Raw genomic sequence first — 22,535 nt, forward strand, 5'->3', positions numbered from 1 at the left:
GCGGAAGTTTCTATTTATTGTTTCAGCATTCCTTTGTGGCGGCAGTGAAATTTCGTTATGCTGAAGTCACATACAAACACATTTTGTTATATTGAGGTTATAAATACATGGCGTTTTTGGACAAGAGGTTACGAAAAGTTAAATACTTCGTTATATCGAGGTTTAATCAACTTTTTTTACAAACCATGATTTTTTCTTTGTGCTAGTTCAAGCTGTCGAACGACATCTAACTTTGAAGAACTGACACCAAGGTCTACTAAGCCACATGACACATCTGAAAAAATCTGATTTTAAACATGTGCACGAAGCAATGTGCTAAAATTGCGAAAATAAAATCATTATTCTCACACAAATGTGCTGCATCAATCATTTCTCCTTTTTTGCATGCTTTTTTCAAATTCAAATTCAAATTCAAATTCTTTATTTTTCAATGAAAATACAATAAAAGTGTGTCCAGTACTGTTTGGACCCGTAGCCGTAGGCTAGTTATGGGTCCAAGAAATGAATTTATCTAATGCAGACACTTCGTCACATAAACAATAAAAACTTGGAAAAGTGGAGAGGGGAATATATACATAATACACATGAAAAAAACAAGGCATAACAAGAAACAGTTGATTCAATTCAAAAACATCGTGCACGCTATATATAATAAATGAAATGTAAACAGCAGATATCTTGTAACTTGTTTAAAGCATGCGCTGAAAGAATTTTTTAGCTGTAAGTGCAAAATTTTGAGCGTATTTTATTTCTTGTGGAAGAGTGTTCCATATCTGAACACCAGTGAATAATAGCCGTCGTTCTCCATAAACGTTGTGCGTGGGAGGTAGATTAAAGTTGCCTAATAATACATTTCTGGTAGTACGCGATGATGTATGAAAGAGGGACATATGGAAGGGGTGGTTGTTTCTTACGATACTGTTTACGACAGTTGCTGTTTTTAGGAGGCGTAGTGAATCGAAGGGTAATATGCGTAGATCGTGGAATAATGGGTTGCTGGGGTGATCCTGCTTAGATTGCGTTATTATTCGTAATGATCGTTTCTGCAATTTTCTGATTGGCTGGAGATAACTATTGTAGGTCCATCCCCATGATTCCAGACAGTATGATAGGTGACTGTGGATAAAGGAGAAATATAAAATACGTAATGTGCTTGTGTCAAAAAAGTCACGTGCTTGAAGCAGTTTATAACACCCCGATGCCACCTTCGCCCCAACTGCTAATAAATGCTAATGCTAAATGCTAATGCTAATTTCTTTATCTTACGGTGCATGCGAGCTACAGCGGCATATATTATAAAAAAGACGCATCCGGCTTCATGCATACTTGCCATCTCCAAGAAGAAGGCAAGCTTCCACTGAGTTAATCGCGACAGGGGCGATGTCATACCTGCGGAAGAGCCTAGCAGACAAAACTTACGGTTTGAGTTAACTTTGTGTGCATGCGCTACTCTTGTTGATCTTGTCGCTTTGCGCCGTTAGAAGGTACTGACCAGCTGGCCACTTGACGCTCACGCAGTACTGTTAAAGAATCTGTTGACTGTACATGCGTCGCATGGGCAGAATGTGGGTAGCATCAGCAGCAGAATTGCAACCATTTTCATAACCCTTTTTGTCACTGGCATGCTGCAGAGAATACACAGGAAAAAAATGAAAGAGAAAAGGAAAGACAGTCAGTGTCATTTACCTTGTTAAACCTCTCTAGATAGAGGTCATCTCCAAGAAGTATGTATGCTTTGAGGCAATACTCATAGTAGGAGTCAATGCCGGCCCCGACGCCACTGTCTGCAAAATAAGCCATGCCAGAGAAGTTGGAATGAGTACATTTGTGAATATATATATAAAGCGTGCTCAGGCAGTTGAAGAAGAAGAAAAGGCAGAATCTGTAGTAAGGGGACCAGGGGGGCAGAGGAGAAAAAGCAAGTTAGCAATGGCGACGTGAAGAGTACTGCAGGCTTGTTACATAATTTGGCATAGCCAATGACAGGAACCAATATGTCGGCGACTTTTTTTGTGGAGAACTGCAGCAACTCTGTGGTATTCAAGAAATATCAAGTCGAGGACTAAACGCCATTAACCTTCCCGAACACATTACAGGTGAGCTTCTGAATCTCATTCTGGATGAAGCCTCAGTGTCTACAGAGGAACTTTTGGAGCGACATTCAGTGAAAGTAAATATTCCACTGCACTGAATGTTCAACAAGCTGGTGTTGAAACAGCTAGAAAAAAACCTTTCATGCTCCGGCAAGCTTCATCTGACAAGCTACCGACAGTTCTTCGAGCAATATCAATTCAACAACAGCAAATTTCGCAGAAAAACTCTATTATTGAGACTCTGGCTACTGCTTTAACCAAGTAGGCAAACCATCCATCACAAATAGTATGTCCTGAAACCTTCGACGGCTCATCGGACAGTCTAGAAGGGTGGATAACTTTCTATGGACAAGCTGCGAAGAACAATGGATGGCTATCTGATGAAGACCTAGTGATCAACATGCGACCATTCCTTAGCGGGATAGCAAGAAAGTGGCAGGAGTGGCGACTTTCACAAGAGCCTGAATATTGGTTTAAAGAAGGAGAGTTTTCTTCCGACTTTCAGCAAGAATCCAGTTGACCAGTAGCATGAGGCACTATTCTACCATTTCAAGTCCAGCACACCACTCGAGTATTTTCTGGAAAAAAGACTTTTTTGTCTCGCTGAACCGGGAATGTCGCTGTCATCGCTTCTCGCATTTATCATCCACGGCTTACCTAGAGATTTCCTACGACAGGTTCTAGCAAAAGGCCCAAAAATGCTCGAAGCACTCTTATCGCTCCTGAAGCTATTTCCGCATTCCTGGACTGAGCGAAGCTACAAGACTAGACAAGACTTTTCAGGGACGCCAAGCATCAATTGCTTGGATAAAAACTGTCCGTCAATGTTAGAAGGTGTCAGGTCTAACTTTGGCGCGAGCATCGCAAGGCCTATAACTCCCGTACAGAAACCCGCAGAGTTAAAACATGAAGAGCAAGAAGCAGAGGGAAATTCTAAAGACGTCTCTACAGCAAATGAGACCATTCAACTTGTGTCATCAAGTTTATTGCATAATATAAAACTCAAAGTGGACGGTGAGATAATGCAAGCTCTTGTAGACAGTGCAGCTTTGGGTTGTGCGATGCTATGATGGGCATGAGAAGGAACACTGTGAATGTGTGTGCCTGAAGCTTAAGTACCACTCACAAACTGCAGAAATACTGGCACTGGTTTACAGAAGGCATTGAGTATCACTTTCTACTCTCCTATCCAGATATGAAACTGCTCAAGCTTAACATACACTGGGATGACACAGTGTCTGTAAGCCAAGATGGGCACGAGCCGCAACCTGTTAGAAAAAGGAAAGAAATTTGCATTGTGAAGGAAAGAGATCAAATTCCTATAATATATCCTGAATTATACTGCTGCAGAGGCTATCCTCCAGGTACTACAAAGTTTGAAGTTTTGTTTAAATTACATGACAGAACTGTAGTACAGAAGAAACCTTACAACCTCACCTGAGAAAAGAAAGCATGGCTAAAGAAGAGCTTGCAAAGATGTTAGACGCAGGTGTTATCCGTCCGTCTGTATCACCATATGCATAGCTGATAACCATAGCACCCAAAGAAGATGGAAGCCTACGACTGCATGGACTACAGAGCAATTAACAACCAGAAACAGCTCATTCCGTTCCCGATGCCAAGAATAGATGGAATTATTGATGACACAGGTGGATGTACTTGGTTTTCTAGAATGGACCTTTGTAAAGGCTTTTAGCAAGTAACACTTCAAGAGGATACAAAGCAGTATACGGCGTTCATAACTCCATTTGACATCTACGAATACAACCACCTCCACTTCGGATGAAATTGGGCCCTGGTTTCAGCTGGTGCAGCTGGTTTCAGAAAATGATGAATATGGTTCTGGATCCGCTCATTGGCTGCTTCTGCAATGTCTACATAGGCAATATTATTGTGTATTCTAAAAGTGAGCGTCTCCATGAACAATACCTGGCATATGTCTTCGCAGCTTTGTCGAAAGCCAACCTAAAGGTGAATTTTAAGAACAGTGAATTTTTCAAGAACAAGGTAACTTTTTTGGGCAGAGTAGTACTGGATGGCACTAGAAAGAACACAAAGGAAGAACCGGTCGCAAGTATTGCAAAACTCGTGAAACCTTTTCATGTTCACTCACTACGCATGTTCTTGGGTTTGAAAGGATATTTTAGAGCATTTATCTAAGACTATGCTCTCAAAACTAGGTGTCTGACTAGACTAACACCAAAAGATGTACCATTCTGTTGGACGGGTGACTGCGAGGTAGCCTACTAAGAGCAGGTATCAATTATCTCGTCTGATCCAGTCCACAGACTTCCGGACTTTGCTCTACCATTTGAGCTCAATACAGATGCCTTGCACTACGGAACAGGTCCGATACTATACCAGTGCGACACAAGTCAGCCGAACAATCGCCAACTAAGCGTAATTGGCTACCATAGCTACATATTTAACAAAGCGGAGTTGAACCACATGACAACAAAGAAAGAAGCTCTAGCCATTTTAAAGGCAATTCGGTACTTCCATTCCTACCTGGAAGGTACCAGATTCAAGTTGTACACAGATCATGAGGCGCTCACCCACCTTTTGAAAATGGCAGAGCCGAAAGGAAAAGTCGCACGGTGGGTCAGCGAGCTTCAACACTTCGATTCTGAAGTGAATCATTGTCCAGGAGCTTCTATGAAAGATGCGGACGCCATGTCTAGATTGGGCATAATCATTGATGTGCAACACGAAGCAATAGGTGCCGCCAAAATTTAGGAAGGAACTGAACCTTTACAATAGACAAAAAAGACAGGCAAAATTGCAATGCCTCCTACACTGGTTCCGAAAATTCTGGACCTTTACCACAATAGGTGGTCATGATGGTTTTTGGCGGACCTACATGAAACTGACGAAAAGGTTCACATGGCCCCGCACGAAAGAAGACATGAAAAGATACGTACAGTCATGTCCCAAGTGCCAGGTGAATAAAGTAAAGTTTAAACAACCAACTCAACAGATGACACTACCAAAGCACTCGAGCATGCCATTTCAAATTATTCACATGGACTTCGTTGAACTCCAAAAAAAATCTGTAGGTGTGAAGAAAACGTATGCATTCCTGCTGTATGTGGATGAGTGCACCCGGATGGTGGCAGCCAAACCGGGGAAGAGGACGCCAACAGTGTGATTTCCTTTCTAAGCTGAAAGATGTTTGACAACGTCAAAGCCTTAGTGTCAAACAATGGACCTGCCTTTTGGAGCCGTCAACTTAAGGAATGGGCCAAGTGACGTGGAGTTACGCTCAGGTTAACAGTACCGTATCACCCAGCAGCTAATAGGCTAGCTGGGCGAGCTATTCATGACATCAAACAGTACATAAATATGTAGTCAAGACTTTCCAGGTGGATGGAAGTGCTGCCTTGAAGTGGCAGTAGCTCATCATAAGCGCTCCTATACAACAGCTCTGGGATGCACACTGCTTTTTGCTGCTACTGGGAATCCAACCTATTTACAAGCCGACACATCCCTAGGAATTCAAGCAGTGCTGGAACTGACAGAAGAAAGAAGAAACGAAGAGAGCAAAGTACTGTGAAAGAATGAAAAGGAACTTTGACAAAAAACAAAACACACTGATACCAAGAATAGAGATTGGAGACTTGGTGCTAGTGTGAAAAGGGCTGTTGAACTCGTGCTCAAATCACAGAGGGCCATTCTCCGCTGTCACAACAGCAAGCCAACAAGGAATCTTAAAGACTGTCTGGTATGTAGGCCCCAATGGGACCTTTGAATTAGCCTCTATAGCAAACTTTTTAAATACCATCCCAGGAGGGATGAAAACAAAGGTGGGGGGAGTGCAGCGTGCTCAGGCAGTTGAAGAAGAAGAAAATACAGAATCCGTACTAAGGGGGCTAGGGGGGGGGGGGGGGAGAGGAGCATAAACAAGAAGTTAGCAATGGCGACATGAAAGGTACTCTGTCTGTTTATTATGTGCGGGCTCCTTACAATATACAAAAAAATTTTAAACAATTTGTACACAGAGCGCTGAAGTCTCATAAAATGTAAAAGGGGATGCCCACTGAGACAGTAGGCCAGTCCCAGTAGGTGGCAGTTAACACTGCCTCCAAGGATAATCACACGTCTCTACCAAACTCACTGTTGCCTCATTTTCACTAAACAGACCATGCATTGCTGTGAAGAGGCAGCAGACTGCACTGTTGTCGTAACTTGCCATGGAAGCAGTACCATCTCTGCTCACCTCTGCGTATCCAGTCACCATTGTGAATATTAAGGACAGTGCCCATGAGATCACTTGACCGGTGGCGCTGCTGCCACAAGTAGTCCATGGCAGCTCGTGCCTTTGCCTGCACATGTCATGAATGCAACACACTAGAAACACAATATGAAGCATCTTTGAGAATGACAGAGCATGTTCCCTGCACAAAGTTGTAAAACAGGATATACTTCTCACAAAATGTAAATAACAGTGACTAGCCCAGGAGCTATATTAATTAAGGAGCAACATGACATGGCCCACGCAGACAACTGTCATAAAGTGGCTCAGCTTGTGACATATCGATGGATGGCCACACGGATAAATTGGATGGTCACATTAATGACACATAGATGACAAATGAACCAACGGATCTCACACCATGATATCCATTGGTTCATGCGTCATCATGTGGAGCATGGAACTAAAGAAAAAACTCAATTTTGTAGCAGTTTCAGCTGTGAAGCTCGAATTCAGGGGCAATTTGTGACAGCCCACATGGGGAAGTATACGCTGGACATTTTTCTTCTGAGGAGGATACATTATCAGTGATGAAATTTGGTTTTATCGCAGGTCTTAGACTCTAAAAACTATTGTGGTTGAGGGTACACGTTCAAAAAGACATGGACCAAACCTTAACTAATCATTTAAGCCTTGCCATATGTGGCACAAGAGGTGCTTAGAAGTGCAAACATTATGGCTGTGTTTCGCAAGCTAGAAGATTGCTGGCTGTTGCTGTTCAGCATTACATCATCAGTACTAACTGCCAGTGGCAATTGAGTCCGAGACTTCCCACATGCAAAGGATTACAGCGAGCAGCAGGTTAAATGAAATAGCATAATGATTTGCAGTTGTCGAGTGAAAACTGGCAGTGAATGTTGAATCCCCCTAGTCTGCCCACTGGCTACTGCTATCACTGCACTACTGGTCTCTGCTATCATCTTCAGTCTTCAGCATACATACCACATTCTAATTTAGCATGCACCATAATATAGCATGACGCATGTACATGGCATATGAAGTACCGTATTTACTCGCATAATGATCACTTTTTGTCAAAAGAATTGACGCAAATTCAGAGGTGCGATCATTACGTGGGTTAAATTTCCCACGAAAAGCAACATTTTCTTTTTTCATCCCGCATTTGCTGCGGGATGACAAGCAGGCGGCTGCTGCTGTCAGCGCAGGACACCAAAACAAAAATGGCGGCCGGAGGAGCAAGCCGAACGTGATTATTTTTTTTCTCGCGAGTACATAACGCGCATTGAAACAGTTTCTTCTGTATCAGTAATGAATATCAGTGTTAATATGGGCAAGTCCACTTTCAGGGGACAGAAACAGAGATGGGCGCGCTTAGCTGCTAGTGACATAGAAACACATAGCGAGCATGCTGCGGAAACTGCGGCATTTGTTTTCACTGCTATCGTAATATGGCACGTTTCCGCTAAGGGTGAGCGAATATCTTAGCTGCGTTACAAGCGTCGATGTATGAATAGGGTACACTTTTAATGTATCGGTGTAAACATGGCCACTATCGTTGCCGATTGCGATTTATTGCGTGCCCACGATTGCAGATGAGAAGAATCGAAAGACGCCCTTTATGTTGTTGTTGTTGACCAAAACCATTATGAAGCTTACAAATAATAAAGCCGAGGCAAGTTTGGTTGTAGCTTCTTTTTTCATGGAAGTGCGGAAAGTGATGAAAGGAATGAAATGGGGCGTCTGCTTAAGAATGTTGGGTGTGTGCAGACCGCTTGGTATGTCTTCAAGAGTCATTTGCATAGCATTCCACAGATGGTAAGAGCAATCATCATTAGCCAGACTTGGCACACGACATATCGCTGCGACAAGTGCAAGGTGCGATCATTACACGGAAAAGAAAAAAAGTTGAATTTTGACGACAAAATTCAGGGGTGCGATCATCATGCGAGTACGATCATTATGCGGATAAATACGGTAATATGGTCACAGCACCCAATGTCATGTGGGTGCAGTTTATTAAGTGCCATTCTCAGAATCAAAAAGACGAAAATTCAATCCCAGCATGCACACCTTTTTTGTTATTTATGTATTCATTTATAATTACACTTACCTCTGCAATGCCAGGATCGTTTTGCCTTAACTGCCCCCCTCCCCCCTACAAACACTTATTAATACTTTCTTTAATATACAAGGTACTGCCCGATATAATAGAATGAGTGAAGTGAGCTCCTGCCGACCCGGACAGTTATTGTGGAAAAGCAAGCATTCATAAATTCTCATATGCAACATGCACACAGGTGCTTTACAAGAACCACATACAGGCTAAAGCCTCTGAAAGCAGAAACTGCCTTGCATTCCCTGAACCTGCAACACGACAGCTGCCGCAATCAACAGCACTGTAGGGGCACATGACCTTATAAGGTGCACTGAACCGCATTTACAAGTAAACGAGTAAGGTAAGCACAAGCAGTTTTTTCAAGGCAGGCATTGCCTTTACCTCAAAAACAGGTTCCCCAGTGAGCCTGCTCAGGGCAGCAAACTCTAGAATCATTGTGCCAGCACACGCTGTGCATGTCTCATGCACCTGTCCCAGCTTGGGTGACTTCAGGCCTAACCGTAAATTTATCTGTAAAAGGAAGAAGAAAAAAAAGAGAAATATATTGTAACAAGATAATGAAATTGATCAGCTTGCACACATGTTAAAGTATAAGTCCATGAAAAAAAAGAAATAAGACAAATGGAAGAAAGAGCATGACAAGAAATGGAATTACATTTAGGAAAACACCAGTTATGACTATGTCTATTCATTCCATCTCCTTTTTCAGTGAAATACAACATGTAACATACTCTGGTTCAAATGGTTCCAGAACCACTAAGACAGAAAATAAACTACAGTGCACAACAATAATCTGAACTGGAATTACTGAGAAAGGTGGCCCTTGAGTGCGTAAGAACAATTGACATCTTTATTTTTTTTTTTTACATATGCTGTTGAAAAATTAAGGCCTCAAATCCTCATCTACAAAACTGCGTTTACAAGAAGCCCCTGAGATTCTCTGAATATTTTGTTCTATCAGCATAAATAAAAATGTGAACAAAAAAATAAACTACGAGAATGCGTTTGTGCATTTAAATGCTTGTCAATATAGGCAACACTAGTGATTTATTAGTGGATGCAGAGTTCTGAGGCTGTGTTATGTTTAGTGACTGGCTACACTCCATTGCCACATTCCACACAAAACACGTGAGGTTTTCTATTTGTTTCTTTCTTATTTTATTTTAATTTATGTTAACATTTATCAGTTTAATGCTTTTTTTGTAAGCACAAATAGCCAAAATCAAGTGTTACGCAAAAAATGTTTAAAGAAGGGATAGGTTGCAAGAGAAACCTGAAAAAGGCAGAATGTTTAGATTTGTTTTGTAGAAATTCCTAGAATTGAATCCCAAAGCAGCTCAACATTTTGGCCAGAATAATGTAATGATTCTTGGAGAGGAAGCCCTGCAAGCACCGTTTTTATTCTCTTCTGTTGCCTCTCCCATGCCCCTACAGATGTGAAGTCATGGACATGGCGCAGACACCTAAAGCCCTCTGAATCCTGAACATGACGACATGAAACCACCATTCACAACTGGAGCTGTCAAGAAAATGGCTCCAGGTTGCGTGGTCCAATTTTGGAGTCTATGCAATACTGGGCTGACCCAGATCAATTTTCATTGCTAAATCACGATGCATAGTAATGTTATGTCGTGCTGTTGATGTACATAAACCATTTTGTGATGCTTTTGGATGTGTTTAGACTGCTCTGAATTGCTTTCTGCATCTATTTGGTGCTGGAACAGGCTCTCTTTTCTAAGGTGCATGGACGAATCTTGTAGTAACTGCAAAAAATGTTACATATAAACTCGCAAGGTGATCCTCCCGTAATTGTCACCAACATTGGCTCCACCAATAAACTCATGGTCAGGCAGTCTAAAGGACTGCTTGCTATCACCACATGCATCATCACATACACTGCTGCTGCTCCTGCTTCTCTGGCTATCAAACAGCAAATTATCCTCAGTTCCTCTAACTCTGTGATACAGTGCTAACAAAAGACAAAAGATAAACTATGACTCTGGCATGAATGTCAATAGCTGGTACTCACATATAAAGATGGTGCTCCCATTTTTTGGGCTCTTCAGTAATAATGGAAGGGGGGGGGGAGGCACTCGCATTTGATAAGACACAGTTAACCATTAATCTCGTTTCATGCTAAACATGAATAGGCCAATATTTCTTTTGCTACTCTATGAACCCTTTGAGAGTCAAAGACGTACCCATAAGGTGCCATAAAACAAGTCCCAAATGGTTGATGCCATATATTTATGGCGCCATCTTTATGCTTGAAAAACGCACCAATTTTACAACTCTTTGTTGCCCATCAAGTGCTGGATACAATGATTTTTTTTTTTTTTTTGCTGTGTAGTCTCTTGGTTATCATTCTATGGCTTCTTTAGGCTGGCGTTTCAGTGACCGCTCACACATCCGTGCTTGTATGGGCACACGGCAGTTAGTTTTGAATACGTTTCATGAGCACTTTTTATTCGTTGTGCTCGTAAAAACTGATGTCTATCTGGTTTCTAATCTCTCAAAGGGTTACTGCTAGATGCTAGCTCGTTTATTGCTTAGAAGGGTGCAATTACATGCATTCACAGGCAGGCGCTGATATATACAAACGATGATGCCAATACGAACGATGCTGCCATGCCAGAGTTTCTTTTCTTGCAATTCGAAAAAACTGATTGCCCCTAGTTGGTGATGGGATTAAGGATTACTGCAAGTTCCTGACTCGTTTGCTTTTTCTGACGGGCGCATGACCATCGAGTTTTCTTGTGCACGGTCACATACACAGTTCAATTACGCTATGACCGTGCGCACCAGTTGCTTTGCTGCAAGAGAGTCAAGCGGTGATTTATCCGATGCAGACCAAAAACTCAACCGAAAAGGGCCCAAGTGCCGAATCGGAATATATCTATTTCAGTGTATCTACTTTTTCATTCTAAATATTTATGCAAGCCCATCTGTATTCATGAATAAACAATGCATGTTTACCACTGTAAAATATATATATTTTTTTCTCATTATGCTCACTCTAAAAAAAAGTGCCGTAAATTTTTTTTGAAATAGGCCAGTCTGAAGATATTAAATCTGAAAAAAGAAAAACGAACAGACTCTGGGAGGTCACATTTGGCAAAAAAATATATCCCTTTGAACCATGTGCAATGGGAGTAGTATCTTCTTAGCTCCCTCATATAGCTGCTAGACATAAATGGAGCAGCTTATATTGAATTTGGTTTGGAACTGAATGAGCTGATTTCAGAGGCCAGCCTTACCCTAGGGTGTGGCACGCCTGTGGTGGTATTAAAGGCTGGCAGTAACCGGTAGCCAAGCTCCTTAGCCATGAGCAGAAGGTCGCCTCTGTACCAGGTCATGAGACCATGGCGTTCCTGCAGGTATGAAGCCAGGATGTGCCCACTCAGGAGGCCCCTGCATAGAAGTGCATGAAAGTAGGAGACCAAGGTCACCAATGAATGCTCTTTGCAACAGTATCTGGTAATCATAGCTGTATAAGAAATTGAAAATTAAGTTAAATTCTGTGATTTTACATGCCAAACTACAATATGATTATGGGGCATGCTGCAGTGGGCAACTCCCTATTAATTTTGACCACGTAAGGTTCTTACATGCACCCAATGCACAATACATGAGTGCCATTGCATTTTGTCATCGGAATGTGGCCACTGCAGCCAGAATCGTTCTCGTGACCACGAACTCAGCAGTGTAATGCCATAGCCACTGAGCAACCATGATGGCTATATTTGTATAAGAAACTTTGCAGGTTGATATGAGAACTACTTCTGCTGTTGCCACATGTCATCCTAGAAAAATTAGACAATGATATAGCCATAACCATGAAACCTTACTAAAAGTGATCCCAAGAATCCGTGGGACCAACTCACGTGACTGCACCTGCGAATGACTTGGGCACTGGCATCTGGCCCGCAAACATTCTATTCTTGTGTTGCGAGTAGAACTCCCTAGATTTTTCAGCGATTCTTTTCCTCGTGTGTAGTTCGAATGGCTGGAATTTTTGTATAATAGGTGCAATAAATTCCCTTTTGTCTTTGTTTGCACTACTGTGTCCTTTGTTCGTTAGAGCACTTAGACACCACTACCATATATATATATATATATATAATGTGCCCCCTACCACAAACAGACAAGTGAACTTCAACTGTGCTGCTCATGCCACAAATGACACACTCCCTTTTTCTCTCTCAATCTTCATAATGGCACATGCTTTCAGTTGCCTATGACAACACCATGTGTATGCATACACATATTCCTACCTTGAATTACTTGACATGTAGCACTTTTTCTACACAAATAGTGGATGGCTCAGCCCACAGGAATGTGTTGCTGCTAGCTCAAACCTTCCAACAAAACAAAACTGTATCGGGCATGTGTAGTGATTATATCAACGCGGATGCGCATCGGCGATGTGCAGTATGTACAGCACGCTGCATCATGTCTTTATAAGCCACGCTCTCAATAAATCTGTGTTCATTTCCTGCACTGGCCATGCTGCTGTGAGCGTCGTCTCCCTTGGCACGTTACATGGTGTCAAAAGTTGCCCCGCTGCCCGTCGATGCCTGAGGGGAATCGTACCTGCGAAAAACGCATTACGGACCTGCTGAAGGCACCACAGCCATTGTGGCTGATGGGTAACGTCACGGAAAACTGGAAGTGTTTTAAGCAGAAATTTGAGTTATTTCTGCAGGCAACGGCGGCAAAGGACCAGCTGAAAACGGAAGCATTGAAGGCAGCCCTCCTGCTGAGCATGGCGGGTGACGACGCGCAGGACATTTTCAGCAACTTCTAGTTCGCGCCGGATGAAGACATGACTACAGTACTGTGGTGAGAAAGTTTGATGCCTATTGCGCCGAAGTGAGCAATGAAGTGCACGAGAGATATGTATTCCGTTCAAGAAAGCAAGTAGAGGGAAAACCATTTGAAAAGTTTGTTCGTGACCTGAACAAGCAAGCAGCGTAGTGTAATTTTGGCGTTTTGCAAGAATCCATGACAAGGGACCAGATCGTATTTGGCACACACAATCCCAGACTATGTGAGAAAATGCTTCGCGACAGCCAACTGACTTTGCAAAAAGCAGAAGAAATGTGTAAAGCAGCAGAGACGGCAGCACAGCAAAACGAAGTATGGCGTAGCGAGGAAGACAGAGTCGATGCCATATCGAGGCGCTCGGCGCCACCCTCAAAAGAGCGGAAGCAAGGAAAAGAACAATTTCATTGTCGTAAGTGCAACCGCTGGCATAAACCGAAGCAATGCCCAGCGTTTGGAAACAGGTGTCGGTTGTGCCACAAGCTGAACCACTTTGCAAAGTGGTTGCACGTCAGCGGTAGTAAGCAAAGTAAAAAAACAAGACGAGGACTTTGACATTCTCGAGATCACGACAGCTAGTCACGAAAGGGATTGGACGGTTAAAGCCCAAGTTCGCAAATGCGAGATAAGCATTAAAGTGGACACCGGGTCGTAGGCAAGCCTGTTTCACATGTCAATTTACCGCCAACTGAAGAGTGCTGAAGAGTTGAAGCCAACGAATTCGGTGCTGAGGGCGTATAATGGTGGTACCATATCATGCTTTGGAACGTCTACGCAGGAAGTAAGGCTTGGTAGTACTTCTGCTACAATCACATTTTTTGTTGTGAAGAATGGCCGGCAGGCTTTACTTGGACTAAAAGCTAGTGAGGCTTTGGGGCTGGTCCAGCGTAAAGTAGGTGCCGTAGACAGGATTTCCAGCGATGGACTTCTCAAGAATTTCAGGCATGTCTTCGAGGGCCTAGGTTGTTTGCAGCAAGCCTACAGCATGGTCCTGAAACCTGAAGCGGTGCCAGTCGTGCAATCTGCTCGACGAGTTCCTTTGGCGCTGGCAGAGTCTCTAAGGAAGGAACTTGAAAGAATGGTACATGCTGGCATAATTGTTAAAGTGAACAAGCCTACCGACTGGGCCAGTCCTTTAGTTCTGGCAAAGAAGAAAGATGGCACGCTAAGGGTGTGCATGGACCCCAGAGCTGTTAACAAGTACATCAAGTGGCAGCACTTCCCGCTTCCTAGGCGCGAGGATTTGGAAGCCTGTTTAACCAATGCCGCGTACTTCAGCTGTCTCGATGCGAACTCCGGCTATCATCAGATACCGCTTGATGAACGGACATCTAAGATCTGCACTTTCTCTTCACCGTTTGGGAGATACCATTTTCTGCTTCTGCCCTTTGGCATTTCATCTGCACCGGACGTATTTCAACAAACCATAAGTCAAGTATTCGATGGCCTACCTGGGAGTTAGTATACATTGACGACATTTTAGTTTGGGGTTCCAGTAAGCAAGAACACGATGAACGGTTGACAGAAGTACTTAAAGCTGCCGAGAAAGCAGCATTGACTTTCAAAGTGCAGAAATGCAAGTTCGGTGTGAAATCAGTCAAATTCCTTGGTGACATCATATACCGAATGGGCATATCGCCTGACCCAAAGCTTATCGAAAGCTTGGCGAAAATGGCGACACCAACGTCCAAGACTGACGTCCAGCGGATGCTGCGAGTGCTTAACTGTTTCAGCAAATTCGTGCCACGGTTGTCAGAGCGAACAACGCTTTTACGAGAGCTTATCAAGTCCCGTGCAGAGTACCAATGGACAGCAAACCACGCGCAAGAGTGGAAACTCTTAACGCAAGTTTTGACTATTGCCCCCCTGCTTGCAATCTTTGATCCGCAATGAGAAACCAAGATAACGTGCGACGCATCAAAGGAAGGTGTCAGTGCAGCATTATTGCAAGGCTACAATGGTGAATGACGACCTGTAGCATATACGTCTCGTGTATTAACCCGAGCCGAGCAAAGCTATGCACAAATTGAAAAGAGGCACTCGGAATTTGTTTTGGCTTAGAAAGGTTTCACAAGTTTTTGTACGGAAGAAAAGTGGTGATCGAAACAGACCATAAGCCGCTTGTAGCGATCGCGCAAAAGGAAATCGTTGACGTGCCACCACAAGTCCATAGATTCTTTTTGCAGCTGCTAAAATACAACTTTGTCTTGCAGCACATTTCCGGAAAGCTGCTGGTTCTCGCTGACATGTTGTCATGCTCAACGGCTGACCAGGGCGAAGACCAAGTTGGCACCACTTCTGGTACCACAGACGACGTGGAGATCCATGTGGTGCAGTCCTTGGGCTACATGGTCACTTCCGAAACACAGCGGTTACTGCAGCAAGAAACATCTCGCGACGTATACCTACAGGCCGTGAGGAAGAGCTTAGCGAGCGGGCAGCCGGTGAAAGGGGAACTCAAGCCATTTGCGAAAGAACTGTCAGTCATTAATAGAATAGTGCTGAAGGGCTCGAAAGTTGTAATACCGAAGAGCATGCGACAAAGCATCCTGAAAAGAATACATGCTGGCCACCTCGGGTTGCAAAAGTGCAAAGAGCGGGCCCGAACTCTTGTATTTTGGCGCGGTCTGAACGGCGAAATTGCTGCGCTAGTAGAAAGCTGCACAACATGCAGAAAGTAGGCGTACAGGCAACCACTTGAACCACTTCTAATGTGGCCAGTTCCAAAATGTGCTTGGTATAGGGTCAGCGTAGACATCTTTTCTTATGCCAGAAATTCGTACGTGGTTGCTTACAATGCCTTTTCAAATTTCCCTGAGGTTGAGAAATTTGAAGACACAACTGCAGCAACTACGATCACAGCCCTTAGCGCCCTGTTCACCAGGTACGGCATACCTGTAGAAGTTTGCACGGATAACGGACCCCAGTTTTTAAGCCATGAATTTGCCAGATTTGCCAAAACATATGACTTCAACCATGTAACCTCCAGCCCACGTTATACGCAGCCGAACGGCTTGGCTGAAAAAGGTGTGCAAATTGTAAAGCGCATCCTGAAAAAAACTCGAGAGGCGAGGGAGAACTTCTGGCTGGGCTTACTAGCCTATTGCTCAACACCATTGGAAGATGGGCATTCTCCCAAGATGGGACTTCGGCAGGGTGTCCCAGACCCCTGTGAGGAAGCACCGCCAAGCCAAGGCTGGGAAGCCTTTGCAAATACTGTGCAGAGGCACGAAGGTGAGGCTTCAGGATGTGACTGGGTGGTCCCCAAAAGCGAAGGTCATTGGTGAAACTGCTCCACGTTCCTATTTGGCACGAACTCAAGATCACCGTGTGCTGTGGAGCAACCAACGACATCTCCTTAGGATGAGTGAACAGTACAGCGGTGAAAGTGATGACGAGTGTGAGGAGAGACCACCATGTGAAAACTCCTGTGCGCCGGCGCCTGCAGCACCAGCTGAACCAACAGTGCAAGCCTCCAAGGCGTCATCTCTAGACACAGCCATAGGATCAATGTTACCAGCAAGTGACAGCGATCCTTCGCCTGGCATCCAACCGACGCATGCTACTAGAAGATTGACTCATGCCATCCGGCCTCCCCAGAAGCTTCATTATGATGAACATTTTCAGCAAGTGTCATAAGCTTTGGCAAATGTGTATATGTATCTATCTTTTGTTTGTTACCCGAGGGAGGATGTATCAGACGTGTAGTGATTATATCAGCACGCTGCATCATGTCTTTATAAGCCACGCTCACAATAAACCTGTGTTCATTTCCTGCACTGGCCATGCTGCTGTAAGCATAGTCTTTCTTGGCACGTTACAAAAACTGAGTGAATAACAAATTAATGGAGTCAAATTAACAAAAGTCTACTGCAGAGGCATTTGGCTTTTTAGGCTAAAGTCTATGCAAACGAAATGCAAAGTGGACAACTTTCTATGACACATTTACAGTGAAGTGCTTACCCAACCATTCTGATGTTGGTTTCAAATACAGATACGACAATGTCACTGTCAAAGCTGACATCCCGGATCACAAGTTTAACAGCCCTTTCGAATTCCTCCATGTCACCTAATAGCTGAAAGAGAAAATAAGGCTTGGTTTATAAAATTTATTAAATGCTTATAGCACTACACATATACACACCACAAAAGAGGAAGCATGGCTTTTCCTTTTTCTTTTTAGGAACCACATCATTTTTATAATTTTACTTTTTGCCATTAAGTGTCAGTTCAAAAATTAATCACATAACTTATATTTATCATGTACACGCGAGATCTACTTCCTATAAGGTTTCTGTCACAAATGTTTATTGAATCCCGCAATGAAAATGCTTAAAAAGTTTAACAGCAGGCTTCTCTTAACAGTTAGCTGCAGAAACAAGAGTTACGAGAGGAATTATAGCCAATTTTCCTGTACAGTGCGAACTGATTAAGACTCAGCAGATAATCCTTTCAACACTTGGGCTTTCTAAGAAACCACAGAGGTTACATGTGGGTAGCCTACACGACAATCATGCATGTAGTCGCCATATGTCAAAAGGCCAGAGTGCTGAACTTAGTTTACACTCCAAGCATAGGCCATACCAGTGACACGTGAACAGCCACTATGTGGAGAAACTAGCCAGGAACTCCACAAACAGCCTACTTAAGTTTTTGCACCAATATTAGCGTTGAACAATCGACTACTCCAATAATTACAAATATAACAAATAACACCACTTTAGCAATTTTTCTGCGCTGCCTAAAGACATAGCACGAACATTTCAAGTATGTCACACTTGGAAAAAAAAAAAAAAAAAAAACAAGACAGAAAAAGAAATGAACTGAAGCAGTTCAATGGATGGTGAAAAATTAGAGAAAAAGTAAGCGCAATGCTGTTAGCCACACTAACCCTCTGGAGGCAGCTGGAACTAAAATGTCCAGTGCACAAGGTAGGCCATTTTGATATTTTAAGCATTCCTGTGCCTTTTAATCTCCTGTGCCCTTAACATTCTGGCTCATCACTTTCTGAATGAAGGGAATCAAGGCTTCTGATGCATGCCTTGCTTTAGATGTTGGCTGGCTGTGCCACTACTCTGTCACAGTTCATTTTTTCAATGAAGCTGGTGCACAGAACACGTCATTATAAGTGTAAGGCGATCTGAAGGCTTTGTGCAAGTTTTCTTGGTGGATCTGAACTGTTTGTACTGTAAGAGAGTTTGCTTTAAGTGGGGTAGTCATAAGTGGGATCAACTGTACTATATGGTCATTACCTCCAACACACATAAAATGGTCTTGCAGTACTTGTGGGGTTGCAAATTAAAGCGGCTATGCAACACCTTTTATCAAACACATGGAATGTGCTTGGTATGAAAAGGCATCTCCACGTGAATCTTTTCCAACTAAATGTTTTAGAACGACTCTTCAACCAATATAATTATCAGCAATAAAATGCTGCACTTGTTAAGCCCTCATGGCCTTCGCCTCCTTTTCACATTTTCTACTTTACTAGAAACTGTTCTTCCATGCCCATACAGAATGATGCTTCCCATGCTCCGCCTATAATTGTGCCCCACTCTGGGACTTCAGGAAGTAGAATGAAACTGCAGGCACTCTTGAGTGAAACTGTAGGTACACTGCTGTATGTGCTCGGAAAACGTTTGGCTCAGGCATTCATGAAAGCACTGCCTGGAAACATTATATTAATTGTTTTATTTAATATGTTCCATTTATCCTGTGATGCAATATTTAATCATGTTTATTTCATGTGCTGTAGGGTCCCTTGAATTAAAATATAGATCTTTCTTGCCTTCACCCATAAAAACTCTTCATATAATGAAAGCAGTTCTAAATATTAAAAATTTTATATAGCTGCCAGAGATTAGTACTACTGCGGACAAGCAAAGTGGCCAGAATAGAACGAGTGTGCAGCTTCGTAAAAGTAATAAAAAAAAAAAAAAAGGAGTGGAAGAAGAGACATGTGCTTAGATGAGACATATGATGCAAGAATACCAAGTTGCCCAGTTGTCCATACAGACAGGCCTGAACTTAAGGCATATATGGTAATAAATATAAAATAAATATAAATACATGGTAAGCATTAGCATGAACACCCACGCTATCACATATCTAATGGTTATTCAAGGAGTGCCTTTCAAACAAATACACAGGTAGCTTGAGTTAGTAATTGCTCTGCTTTTATGAAGGTAGAAAAGGGAAAACAATCAAATGAACAGGTCCCGGGTATTAATTCTGCCAACTTTTTCAAGCGGGGGGAGTTTATTGAATACACTGCCAGCTCCAGAAGGCGTAAGCTAACTACTAAATGGCAATTTTAGTTTCTAAAGCCCACATCTTGGATACAGTTTCTTAATTCAGAAAGGAAAAAGACCACGTTCTGAAAAAATCATGATAATGAGCATTTTCTATCAATTTCAATAACATGTTTAAATATTAAAGGTCAACTGCCAGTATGATCATTTTCACATCCCCTTAATTCAGCTCATTTGAATTTCCTTTAATCTACAATTCCTGTTTGTTTGCAGAAATACAGTAGAACCTCATTATAACAAAGTTGCATCCAACGCTAATATACCTTCATTATATACGATATTAAGAATATATACACATGTATAAGCTTAAAAAATTTGCAATCAGATCTATGTGAAAGAAATGTGCGATTCCTCCGATAGGCCGCCAAAGGGTCTCCGTGGATTTTGATGGTTTGTCAGCAGCTTGTGGTACGGAAACACCAAATTACATGTTCTGCACGGATGCTACACAATCACGTGAAAAGTGTGGTTAGACAATAGACAAGATCTGCTTTTGCTGAGAAGTCGCAGACCAGTTTTTCGGGCACACTGGGAGCAAACATGCAGACCCAATCTCCCATACAACGGCTGTCAGTCTAGCCCAAGCATGTAGTTTCATGTTCATTCGCTGATGAGGTCTGCTGGTATGAACATATTGATGGTGAGTGTCTTGTGACTGCTTGCTGACAGCCACTCCACGGACCATCAGCAAATTTTTTTTACTGCCCTACTGCCTAGGCTGCTAGGCCTCAGCCCCGCTACATCATTGGGAGTTGGCAACCAATGCTGTGGTTCGGACTTTGGTGTCAAGGAGACATGGTGGCAATTTTGCTCACTGCTGCTGTGTTTGCAGATCACGTGCTTGGACTATGTTCAGAAAATTGAGCAGCACACTATGCAGTGCCAGAAATTGCACTTCACATTATAGGACATTGGTCCTAGGGTTAGGTGGCAATGATACGGGGAAGTCTGAATAACCGTGCAGGTCAGAAAATTCAGGCATCTGAAAAATCCACCAGTGACTGTATTTCGCAATTTTTCTATCAGAATGCAATATGCAAGCAAGTTCCACAGTAATCCACAAGGCAGAGGAAAAGAAACCTGCATGGGCTTTCTTTGAAATTTTGTGTTACTCTCACATGGATGACGATTACTTCGGTTCTTAAATCTTGCCTCACCTCGCAGATTTCTGCAGGACTCATTTGCCATATTCACTCTCTTTTGGTTTCAAGTTGTAAATTAGCATGCCCTTGCTGAGCTATCTGCTAGCTTCCTGGTTAATTCAGATGGTAAAGCGACTGCCCCAGAAAAGTGTTGGTCTCGGGTTCTATTCCTGAACCAGAAATAATTTTTCTCCAACTACGAAGTTTTCTTTCTGAGAAACTTATATGGGTTCCCTTTGTAGCTTTATGCTTCTTTTTTTTTGGTGGACGACAATTTCTTCCTTTCAAGAATGCATACTCAGAGCTATGTAGAAACAAAGGTTTGCTTTACTATAACCAATAACATTTCAGATCTTGCATTTTGGGTTTCATCATAGCAGGAGAATACTTAATAATAAAGCATGACCAACTTTATTTTAGATTTACTTTAATTATATCAGTGCTCACTATATAGAGGTTCGACTATATAAAGCAGGAAAACAGGAAGACTGAAGTAGAACACTTCAGTCTTCCTGCTTTCTTACTGGACTTTTTTGGATATCTGGACATATTGAATACAGTCCCTTAATTCAGAAAGGAAAAAGACAACGTTCTGCAAAAATCATGACGAGTATTTTCAAAAAATTTCAATAACATGTTTAAACAGTAAAGGTCAACTTCCAGCACGATCCTTTTCATATCCCCTTAATACAGCTCATTTGAATTTACTTTAATTCCTGTTTGTTTGCAGAAATACAGTAGAACCTCGTTATAACAAAGTGGTGCATGGTGTGCTGCTCAATTTTCTGGCTATGCATAGAGGCAGATTTTGAGTTGCTGAGGAAACAGCCATATTCGCGATGCAAGGTATCGAGGACACAGCTTTCAATGGCCATAGACAAATAACATTCTATTAGTCTAGGTACTTAACTTTGTCTTCACCAGTTCCTCTGTCACCTACAAAGCACATTTATTCCAGGGTATCAGCTTCCAGACTGACACAGGAGATGAAACCATATGCCACCCTAGTGGCCTTACACACTGACCACAGGTACCTGGAGATTGCTACCTTCCTGAATGTCGCCAAAATCCATTATTTTTTTTTACTAGAAAGCAGTTTATGCCCAATTATCATCTGAGACTAACAGAAATAATTGTTGCCAGTGGTCAGATGCCATTCAAGCAGATGAGTTTCTCCAGCAGGTGGAAGCCATGGTGAGTCAGAAACCCTGAAACACCAATTATAGTCACTGCGAACCTGCTTCAAGTGACAGACTGCTCAGCCAAGTTTCCCGTGGACAATGGATTCCACTCCCGAATTGCTTGCTCCCAAATAGCCTACATGACTGAAGAGGGGCTGGTTGTGGACTTCTGCAGCTACATCATCCTCAATATGGCATTCGAGTTCCCAATATAAAACTGTTATGTTGCTATGTGTGGGCGGTAGCACTGAGAGGGAGACTAACAAACAGCCACACAGTGATAAAAACTCACTAAAGGCTGCTACTGTGAAAGCGCTGTCCAACATCAGCACACACTATCTGATCCGAGCATGCAGCTGTGATCAAAGTGGAATTCAGTCAATAATTCAGATTGACGATGGTTTTATTAACAGTCTTAGAAAACAAAAGTAAAAGAAAGAATGTAAATTTGGAATGAATGTTTTGACTTGTCTGAAATATTATTGCCGTTCGTGAAGTCATCATTATGTCCTCAAATACCTTGCGAATTCGGTACATTTTTTCTTAAATGCCTAACATGAAAGTGCCAAATGAATAAATTCACCATAAATGAATTCAAAACTTACGTTTTACATGCTAGAAACATCAGAAAGATTTGGTAAAATTAAAACTATAT

The 22,535-nt window shown here is 42.5% G+C and overlaps 1 protein-coding gene across 1 annotated transcript in view; it reads right to left on the minus strand.

The window, feature by feature from the left end:
• The window catches only part of Edem2 (ER degradation enhancer, mannosidase alpha-like 2), a 94,682-nt gene that overhangs the window by 66,780 nt on the left and 5,367 nt on the right, over window positions 1–22,535 (minus strand). Inside the window, exons 5-9 of the mRNA XM_075691162.1 lie at window positions 17,210–17,322; window positions 11,680–11,833; window positions 8,804–8,932; window positions 6,310–6,415; window positions 1,687–1,784 (exon numbers count right to left, since the gene is read on the minus strand). Coding sequence (XP_075547277.1) covers window positions 1,687–1,784; window positions 6,310–6,415; window positions 8,804–8,932; window positions 11,680–11,833; window positions 17,210–17,322 — 600 coding nt within the window. The remainder of the gene's footprint in view (window positions 1–1,686; window positions 1,785–6,309; window positions 6,416–8,803; window positions 8,933–11,679; window positions 11,834–17,209; window positions 17,323–22,535) is intronic.

The sequence above is a fragment of the Dermacentor variabilis genome, chromosome 1 (assembly GCF_050947875.1).
Source record: "Dermacentor variabilis isolate Ectoservices chromosome 1, ASM5094787v1, whole genome shotgun sequence".
Taxonomy (NCBI): Eukaryota; Metazoa; Arthropoda; class Arachnida; order Ixodida; family Ixodidae; genus Dermacentor; species Dermacentor variabilis.